Source organism: Propithecus coquereli, unplaced genomic scaffold (assembly GCF_000956105.1).
Source record: "Propithecus coquereli isolate 6110/MARCELLA unplaced genomic scaffold, Pcoq_1.0 Scaffold663, whole genome shotgun sequence".
NCBI lineage: Eukaryota > Metazoa > Chordata > Mammalia > Primates > Indriidae > Propithecus > Propithecus coquereli.
In genome coordinates this window covers 253,425-264,147 of record NW_012152652.1, presented here as the reverse complement: position 1 = coordinate 264,147, position 10,723 = coordinate 253,425, and the positions used below count along the sequence as shown (strand labels likewise).

Sequence of the window (10,723 nt, the reverse complement as noted above, 5' to 3'; positions counted from 1 at the left end):
GGAGCTCTGCCTCTGAGCCCACAGCTGGGGAGGGACCTGCAGGGCTCTCTTATCACAGGAGGGGAGTCTCTTCATGCAAATCTGCTTCCTTCCCTCTTGTGACTTGAGGGGAAGCTCCCTGGTGAGCAGTGAACACAGACCTGTCCCCATCCCCCAGTGTCTCTCTGAGCTCTAGTCTGAGCCCTGAGCCTGAGGGCCCCATGCTGGTAATTTCCTACGTTCAAAAGAAGGGCCAGGAGGTGTGAGGAGTGGAGAGTGGATTTCACCTGATAAAAAGGGCCTCAGAGGAAGCATGAAGTCATGGTCTTTGCACCTGAGCTCTACCAGGGGATCTGGACTTAGGAAGTTGCACATACCAAGGCCCACAGTGCCCCCTGCTGCCCACAGCAGGAATGCCATCCTACAGGTGTCACTAGTTCATGTAAAGTGACTGCTACTGAGCCCTTGATATATGCCAGACCCTTCGCTGAGTGTTTTGCAAGCGTGACCTGACAGGACTTTCATGTTAACCCCACAACAGCCCTATTTTCAAGGCACAATCTCTCCTCCAGTCTACTGATGAGGGATGCAACAACAGGAGGTGACATAGTTTTCCCAAAGTCCACAGACAGCAGTGAGTGGGACCAAGAGTCCATCCGGTAGACTCAGCTCAGAGCCTGACCCTCCAGTCGTCCCTGCCCTGCTCTCCCTCAAACCCTGACTCCTCCTCCCCCCTCATCCCAGGCCGCCCAGGTCCCTCTTGTCACCACCCTCTCCTCTTTCATCAGGCGCACTGTCCTCCCTGAGTGCTGTGGACAGAGGTGGGGACACTTCCTTTGCTCCCTCCATGGCAGGTGACCTAAGGTTCTGCTCCTGGGTCGGCCACTGTCTAGCTGTGACCTCAGGCAAGTTGCTCTTCCTGTCTTTGCGTCGGTTCCATCTGTAAAAATCTGTACCAGATATTCCCAGCTGTAACGTGTGTGATGCAGAAAATGCTCATCTCATAGAGTGGCTGAGATCAAAGGATTTGATAAGCAGGAAGTGCTGTGAGTAGCCCCTGCCATGTATTAAACACGTACGAATGTTTATTCCTCCTCCTGCCACTGTCCTCATCCTCATCTGTACTCTTATTACAGCACAAGGGCACTGGAGGCAGAAGAAGGAGGGAGGGTAGGAAAACAGAAAAGCTCTGGGTTTGGAACATTTGACACTGGCAATATTTCCTTGCAACGGCAACATGTACGTGTACACACACACACACACACACACACACACACACGTGCACACACGGCACTGTTTTGTGCACAGGCCAAAGGATAGGGAATCCTCCCAGCTTGCTGTCCTGATCAGTGACCTTCTGTTGCAAGGACCTGGACTGGTTCCCAGAGACATCATGAGAGTGTGTCCCAGCAGAACTACAGCAAACCACTGTGTCTTGTCCACGCTCTGCGCATGTAGCTCCCCTGGTGGCCTCCCTAGAGCTGGCCTCACTTGTGGCTTCCTGGTGCCAGGAGGATGTGCTCATTTCTGCAGAAGCTGTCATCCCTATCTGCACGAATTTCACAATCAGTTTGTGCGCTGGGAACTGTAAAATTGGTGACGTGGAGCCTGGATGGGTGGCTGTGGGTGGAAGGTTGTAGGGCTGGGCTGGTGCCACTGAGGGGAAGAGACACTGGGGGCAGAGAGAGCAGGGCCCTCACGCTGTTCCCTCCAGCTCAGTCCACTGAGGCACGAGGGGGAGGTGAACAGGCTCTTAGGCTGCAAAGGCCCCAGCACAGCTGAGCTGGGCTCAGGACACCAGGACCTGCAGTTGCAGGAGAGAAGGAGACGAGCCCAGTGACCCGGGGGGACTCTGTCAGGGAGGCAGCTGCCCTGAGCCCACCCCCTGAGGAACTGAGGTTGTCCCCTGGCTGGGAGCCCATGGCAGCAACTCTTGTCCCCGCGCCAGAGATGAGCTCGCTCTAGTGATGGTCAGAGAGTGTGGATGGACCCTGGACACGCAGGGAACACTGACAGCTGGTGGATAACACAGGTCATAACAGCGGGACACCCCGGTTAGATTTCTGTGGGACCAGCCTGGGCATCTACTCAGGATGATGATGGACGTGGTAAGGTTGTTCCTCCTGAAAAAGTGGAAGAGAAAGTTTCCTTTATTCCAGCCTCCAAGAGACAGAGAGTAAATGTCTTTCCTTTGAGCCACCAGGTCTGGGGCAGTTGATGGCAGTCCTGGCAAACAATGCAGACCCCCTAAGAACAGTGTGCTCAGGGCAGCACCTGCAAGGCGGGGCTCCTGGCAGATGCCTTTGTCTCTGTGACCACAGTCCCCTGGGGAGGGCCCTTCCTGTCCTGAGTGTTCCTCCGCAGCTTGTCTGAATTCCCTTCCCAGGAGCCTGTTGCAGCCCCAGGCAGCAAACAGTGTGCCCTGTCACTCAGAGCCTCCGTCCCAGGCCCGCCCCTCTGGGCCCCGGTGGGGTCTCTAATCACACTCACAGGCCACTGTCCAGCTCCTGCCAGTCTGCTGAGGGGCGAGGTCCCGGGCAGGGAGGGATGGCCCAGGACCCGGGGCCAGAACCCCTTCAGCATCCTTCAGATGGGCTCAGCCTCCGCTTCCCGACCTGACGGCGGCGCCCCCTAGTGGATGCAGGTGCCGCCCCGGACCTGCGACTCCTCTGCTGCCCTCTCTGGCGGACTCCACCTGGGGACAGTTTCTGAGACATGCGGGAGTTGGCCTGAGACAGCCCTGGGATGCTCAGCTCAGCTCCTGGGCCTGGATCTTAAGTCATTTCAGTCTCTCTTGTCCCTGCCCCTCCGAAACCCTCTGTGCTCTCTGTCCCCATCTGAGTCCGATTTTCATGAGTGAGTCAGTAATAACTGCTGCCAACTAATGAGCACGTAGGGTGCATTGGGCCGTGTCTTACATACATGATAAATATGGTCACGTGAGTTCTTGCCCCGCCTCTTGCTTTCCAGGAAATTTCTCACCTGTCAGTGAGGGCGGATTTCCAGGTTTTAAATGCTCACAGCCACACAGCAGGTGACAGAAATGGGCTTCAAGGACAAGCCTCTGTGCCTCAAGCCCATGACCTGGAGGACTGTATTATTCCTGTGACCTGTTCCAGTAAGAACACGCAGTGTCTGTCACACAGGAGTGGTGGGGGGTGCAGTGTCACTGGAGCCCTGGAGTCTGAGGCGCTTCCCTGTCTCCAGTGGAGCCTCCAGCAGCTGCCCCCTGCCCTCGGGGTCGTTGCTTCTCTGCCGCCCTTGGCCGTGACTCTGCTCTTCCTTTGCTGAGTCTGGTCTTTGCGGCCCTGTCAGTAGCAGACCCGCCACTTTCTTCCAGCCAATGAGAGGCCTCTGCAGGGGCTACTGTTCCATAAAAGCAGGTCCCTGGGGTTGTGCAAAACAACAGCCCCTTGCAGGAAGCCAGCTCCGTCCTGATGGCTTCTCTCTGACACCTGTGGTGGGGACCAGCTCATTCACCCTTCCAGGGTCAGGGGCTGAACTGCAGGTGACGCTCACACATGGTGCCTGAGCTCTCTGCCATAGTGAAATAGCAGGACTCTGAAATGACAGCTTCCCTGTGCCCCTGCCCTGTCCACAGTGAGACCTGGTGCTGTGATTGAGGAGTCAGCACTGAACTGTCACAAGGTGCACAGCTCTGTGTTGGGGTGACCTCTTTCCAAAAAGCCCTAACAAAAGGCCACTCACAATGCCCCATCAAGAAAGAAAGAAAGAAAGAAAGAAAGAAAGAACTGCTCTGTCATTTTGCAGGAGGCAAAAAGGTGCATGCTGGCTGCAGGGGCAGCCGTGAGGGCGAGTGTCCACGGGACTTAGACATTGGCCCCCAGAGGGAGCGATGCACAGGGTCTCTAGACTTGTCCTGTTCCACTAACACACTCTGCAGTTTCACGTGCAAGCCATCCCTGTGCATGTAAATATGTAGTCACTGCTGTGTTCAGACACATTCCGTTCCTCACAGAGCTGATGACAGGCAGTAAATGAGATATTACGTGTGTTGAGAGCATTGCATAGCTGGGCACAGTGGCTCATGCCTGTAATCCCAGCACTCCGGGAGGCCGAGGCAGCAGGATTTCCTGAGTCCAGGAGTTTGAGGTTGAAGTGAGCTATGATGATGCCACTGCAGTCTCCGTGGGGTAACAGGGCAAGACCCCCCCAAAAATGCTGGTTACAGACTGAGCCTGACCGCACATGGGCTAGACCACTCTCTTCATCATTCGCATGCTGCAGTAACTCATAATCAGCCACCTCAACTGTCCCCTACTCTCTTCCCTAGTGAGGACAAAAGAAGAAAGGTCTAAAAAGCTGAAAAGAAAGGCCCTGTTACAATAGGAAGTTGATGAAATAGCTAGAGACAGGATCCCAAGGTGACACCGCTGAACTGTCCCCACTTGCACACTGAGCCACCTATCCATCATACGTGGCTCCCTCTGTTGAGCAGGTGGAGAGTATGTCTGAGCACACAGACCTCAGGCAGGGACTGAGCCTTTGCTCCCAGGTGGCCTCACTGAACTGATGCTCCCAAGCTCTCACTTTGCCACGTGGTAGAGAGAGGAGGACACATTGCCTCAGCCTTGAACCTGAGAGATGTCCCACTCCAGGGGAGGTGACAGGGAATCCTGAGACCGGACACAAGCAGAAGCTCAGGAGGGGTCTGTTCTCACTTCCTCATCACATGGGAGGTGTAGACAGAGCCTCCCTTCCCCACCCTGCACGGAACAACAGCAATAACCTGCCTCATCGCTGGGCTCCCAGGGGTGTTCAGGGAAGCTGACCTGTCAGACCTGGAGCCTGGGCAGCATCTTGGGTCTCTGAGTTCTGTTTCTTCGCCTCAGACCTGAGCTGGGTGGGCTCTGCTCTTTTCTGGGAGTAAAAGGAGACACGATTATGACCCCAGTGCTGCCGCTGCTCCAGCACAAGGGATGGTGACCGAATGTCAGTGAGTCCAGGAGCAGGAGGGGCTGAGTCAGCACAGTCAGGGCCCCAGGCCTGAGGGGAGGGAGACGGGTGGGGGTGGCCAAGGGCACGGCCAACCCAGGGGAGCCAGGTGCTGTGGTTTGGATATTTGTCCCACCAGCCTAAAGTAGAAATGTGATTAGCAGTGTTGGAGGTGTGGCCTAATGGGACGTGTTGGGGTCATGGGGGCAGATCCCTCATGGAGAGATGAATTCCCTGCCCTGGGGTGAGTGAGCCTCACTCTGTTGTTAAGAGTGCCAGTGACAGCTGGTTGTTCAAAGAGCCTGGTGCCTTATGTTTCTCTCTCTCTTTCATTTCCCCTCTGGCCATGTGATCTCTACACTCCTGGGCTCCCCTTAACCTTCCTCAGGGCAGCCTGAGACCCTGACCACATGCAGATGCCCATCTTGACCTTTCCAGACATCAGAATTATGACCCAATTAAACCTCTTTTTCTTTATAAATTGCCCACCCTCGGGTGTTCATTTTTGGCAACACAAATCAGGCTGGGACACCTTGGGAGGAGGGAACTAAGGTCACTCTTCCTCCACAGAAGGCTCCTACCTTAGGTGAATGTCACCTGTGCTTAAGTGAGGAAGGTGACTTTGCGTGCTCATCCATGCAAAATGTGGTCCCTGCAGGACCAGCGACACCAGCCTCACCTGGGAGCTGTCGGACATGGAGAGTCAGGGCCCACCCGGCCCTGCTGAGGCTGCATCTGCATCTCAGGGAGACCCCTTAGGGGATGTGTGAGCTCGTGGAAACGTCAGAAGCTCTGGTCTGAGCCACAGTTGGGAATCTCAGTTCCTCTGCTACTAACGAGTCCTTTTTAGGCCACCTGGGTCTGGTGCCGACTGCCCTGCCCTCATCACGCTCGGCTTGGTTCAGGTGCTAGACTGTGTGTGATGGGAAGAAATGTTTAGAAACAGACAGTTTTAGAGTCTACAGTGGCGGTGTGTTGGGGAGGGGACAACATCCCGATGAGATGCCCAGGTAGAGACAGGTGGTCCTGCCGTGTTCCTCATCCCTACTCAGCTCCAGTCGCTCTGCACTTTCCTTATTTCTCAGATGTGTTCTGTTCCCTTCTATGTTTGAGCCCATACATGTTTTTTCTCTTTGACCGGAGCCTTTCCTGTGTGTGACCCTACTGCTCAAATAATACCTGCCGAAATCCTAATCTCCCTTTGGGATGCCTGTAGTAATCACCGCCAAGGAGGTAGTCTCAGACCACCAGGGCATTTGCAATCACAACATTACAATCCTGTAGCATGTATTGGTAAGTGCATCACAGCTGGCTGTGGGATGTTCAGAATCTGTGCACGGAACAGCATCCCACCCCATATCTCCTCCACAGACCTTACCTTTCGTGAGGCTCTAAGAGGAGCAAAAAAACAGCAAGCATCGATGTTTGTTTGCATAAAGCATTTGATGTGACTGTTGCAATAACCATGCGGTTTTGTCCCTTATTTTATTAATATGGGGCTTAATTGATTTCTACATGATAAGACATGCTTACCGTCCTGTGATAAGTACCACGTGGTCATGGTGCTTAATATATTTCTTTTGACATATTCATTTTGTTAATATGATTTTGTTGAGGTTTGTTTACATCTATCTTTCTAGAAATTATTGGTCTGCAGTTTTCTTTTGATGACTCTGTCTGCTTTTGGTTGTCATCGTAGTATTAGCCTCACAGAATGAGTTGCTACGCTTTCTCTTCTGTTTTTCAAAAGAGTTAATGAATAATTCCTATTAATCATTCTTTAACCATTTGGTAGAATTCACCAGTGACCCCTCTGTGCCTGGGCCTTTCTTCATGGGAGGTTTTCAGTTACTAATTTACTCTCTTTATTTATTGTAGTTTGAATCAGGTTTTCTATTTCTTCTTGACTCAGTTTTGTGTGTTTCTAGGAATTTGTCCGTTTCATCTAATTTTTTGGCACACAGTATCCCATGGTCTTCTTGCATCATTCTTATTTCTTTAATGTCACTGTTGGAGAACATACTATGTACGATTTCTGTCTTTTTAAATTTGAGATCCTGATTACTCGGTGTGCCCTGCAGAATGTTCCGTATGCACCTGAGATGAGTCTTTACCTGCTTTTGTTGGACAGACTTTGCTATTATTGTCTCCTAAGTCTCTTTGTTCTGTCCTGTGGTTTATCTTTTACGTCTATGCTCATGTGCATTTCTATGTGTATCCGTGCAGTTCCCATGTCTGATTTTTTCATTTCTGTGTAGATTCACATTTATATCTAGTATCGTTTTCTTTCTGTCTTGGGAGTGTCTTTTATTATTTCTTATAGAGCGTCTGTGGGTCATCAATTCTGCAAGTATTTTCATGGTTAAGTAAGTTTTATTTTGCTTCCATTGTTCAAAGATATTTTTACTGAGTAAAAAGTACATGATTGACACTTTTTTCTTTTCTAGAAATATTTGTTGATAGATAATAATTGTATGTATTTCTGGGGTACCTGTGACATTTTGATAAATGCCTACACTGCACAATAAAGAAATCAGAGTTTCTAGGATATGCACCACCTGTCACACTGGCCATCTCTCTGTGCCGGGAATGTGTCATACCTTCTCTTCTCACTATTCTGAAGCGTATAATAAATTATTGTTTATTATACTCACACTACTGTGATATGGGAAACCGGAACTGACTCCTTTCATATAACTGTCTGTTTATTCCCACTAACCAGCCTCTCTTCTCCCCGCTCCCATCCTCCCTGGCAACCGTCCTCTACTTGCTGCCTCCATGAGATCAACTCTGTTGTCTCCCGCATGAGGAGGAACACGTGACGTTAGTCTTCCTCTGCCTGGCTTATTTCACTTAACACAATGACCTCGCGTTCCACCCATGTTGCAAATGATAGAATTTTACTCTTTTTCCTCACTCAATCATATCTCATTGTGTGTAGATGCCATATTTTCTTCATCAGTTCCTCTGCCGATGACACGTAGGTTGATGTTGCGTCCTTGCTATCGTGAATAACACTGCAGGAAACATGTGGGTGAAGGTACCACTGAGATACACTCATGTTCTTGCCTTTGGATAAATGCCCAGTAGTGACATCGCTGGATGGCCTTTTAGGACCAAGCCAACGTACACCTTCCATATATTGATTTATGACTTTACATGTTCTTCCTGTCTCCCTGAAATGTATAAAACCAGACTGCATTCCAAACACAGTGAGACCACATGCTCAAGCCTTCTTGGGTGTGGCTGTCTGGGCCATGGTCACACATATTTGGTTCAGAATAAACCTCTTTAAATTATTTTACAGAGTTTGGGTTCTTTTCCATTGACAGCAGCTTGAAGATACCCTATGACTCAATGTTGCTCTGTTTATATTTTTGCCATTCCTTTTTCTTTGTTTCTTCTTGAATAACTTCCAATACTATATCTTTAAGTTGGCCGATATTTTCTTTTGCAGGATCTACCCTGCAATCAGTCTATTTCAGTATATTTTTTTTCTGAGACAGGGTCTCCCTCTGTTGCCTGGGCTCAAGTGCAGTGGTGTCATCATATCCCACTGCAATCTCAAACTCCTGGCCTCAAGTGATCCTCCTGCCTCAGCCTCCCAAAGTGCTAGGATTACAGGTGGGAGCCACCATGCCTGGCCCAGTGTATTTTTTATCACAGACATTTTACTGATCATTTCTGGAAGTTTAATACGGGCCTTTTCCATGTTTTCCATGTCTCTATTTAACACTTTCAATCAATCCTCTACCCGCATAAACAAATGGAATATAATTATAACTCCTGCTTTTACATCCCTGCCTACAGTGTTTACCATCCATGCAATTTCAGGGCCGCTTTGGACTGATAACTTTTCTGCTCATTATGCCCCATATTTTCTTGCTTCTGTAACCCAAATAAATGACCGAGGCAAAATTTCCATCAATGGAGATTCATTAAGCCAATACTACGAGGACACTCCCCCAAAACAGAAACCCACAGACAAGCCATCACTGTCTTCCCTAAGGACAGGTTGGAACCTTTGGCATTTTAAAGGCTTCCAGACAGCAGGGAGAAGGCAAGGGGAGGGGGCTTCTCATTACATGTAAGGGGCTTCCCTTACATTCTTGTGAGGCCAAGAAATCTACATTTTACATGAAGAAAGGCGTGAAGGAAGCATGGAGGATCTAGATGTCCCTGGAGAGGTGGAAGGATGTCTGGTTCTGTCTTCCTGTTCCCTCCAGTGTCTTTGGATGTTCTTTTCCCTGGCAGGAGTTTCCTCCCACACACGTGCTCTTTGGTGCTGTGAATATTTGCAGGCCCCAGAGTCCTCTCTTCCCTCCAGACTGTGTGATACTTGCCCCTTGGCACTGTGTATTGTTTGTTGTCTAGTTTTTGAATTCCCTGCAGTCCTACTCAGAGGGAGAACGCCGTGCAGCAGGGGCAGGGACATTCTCGGGAGAGGAGTGTGGGAGCATGACTGGGCCTGGGTTACAGCTGTGCACTCGGCTGGCAGGCACTGCAAGGTCATCCTAAATGAAGACACGACATTGGGATCTGGGCATCAGGCAGTCACTGCTTCCGAACCACACTACGAAGGGAGAGGCCGTCCCCTGCACTCATGGCACTTTCCAGGGGGAGAGCAGCTGTGATCCACCAGGGCTCCAGCCCATGGTGCGGGTGGGTGGGTGGATAAGCCCGAAAGCGGATCTGGGTGGCTACCACAGAGCCCACTGCGATGGGCTTCCCTGTTCAGAGTAGCAGGAGCCGTGAGAGCTGGGCCTGAGGGTGTCAGACAGACATGGGCAGTGCAGAGGGACAATCTGTGTTATGTGGGCCGCAGAGTAGAGGCAGTGGCTTCAGTTCAGGTGCCACACATAAGGACATCCAGGGACCTTGACCACTCAGTGGATGTCTCCCTCTGACTGGCCTTCTTACAAGTCATCTTGAGCCAAGTCACACCCTGGCTCAGACTACACCAGAACAGCCTGGTCCCGCCAGCCCCAAATCCATCCCTGACCCACCCTCTGCTGAGCCTGCCTGGAGGGCTGGAGGGTCAGGCAGCCTGAGGGTCTCAGATCTGGGTGAACTGGGCTAACCCTGCTCACCGCTGTGACTAAAGTCCTCATGAGGCTGGAGGGAGAGGGTGACACAGACGAGGCAGGGGTTTGTGTCTCAGTTCCCCGTCTGCCTGTGTCGCTGTGAGATAATTACTACTAATGTCAAATGACTGACAGTAATAGTCAGCCTCGTCCCCAGCCTGTGCCCCGCTGATGGTCAGGGTGGCTGTGGTCCCTGATTTGGAACCAGAGAATCGCTCAGGGATCCCTGAGGGCTGCTTGCTGCTATCATAGATGAGCAGCACAGGGGTCTCGCCTGGCTTCTGCTGGTACCAGTTTGTAAAAAACCTCCTTATGCCATCTTCCTGGCAGGTGATCCTGGCCGTCTGTCCCAAGGCCACAGATGCTGCAGGCACCTGAGTCAGCTGAGAGGCCACAGAACCTGCAAGAGAGGACAGCAGAGGAGAGTCTGAGGGTGAGGGTCTCGTTCCCAGAGGGCCCCACACCCTGCAGCATCCCCTGTGCTGAGCTGAAGGTCGGGGCCAGGCTGACCCCTGGTGCTGTGGGGGCTGAGCCTGGGGCAGCACCTGTGCAGAGAGTGAGGAGGGGGAGCAGGAGAGGGGTCCAGGCCATGGTGAGACCCCGGAGCTCTGCCTCTGAGCCCACAGCTGGGGAGGGACCTGCAGGGCTCTCTTATCACAGGAGGGGAGTCTCTTCATGCAAATCTGCTTCCTTCCCTCTTGTGA

At 51.6% G+C, this 10,723-nt stretch overlaps 1 gene segment (V, D, J or C); it reads right to left on the bottom strand.

Annotated features, from left to right (window-relative positions):
- Positions 1–10,619, bottom strand: part of LOC105823244 — an 11,620-nt gene extending 1,001 nt beyond the window's left edge. Inside the window, 1 exon segment of the V gene segment in view lies at positions 10,565–10,619. Within this exon segment, the coding sequence occupies positions 10,565–10,610 (46 nt within the window).
- Between the last annotated feature and the right edge of the window lie 104 nt (positions 10,620–10,723).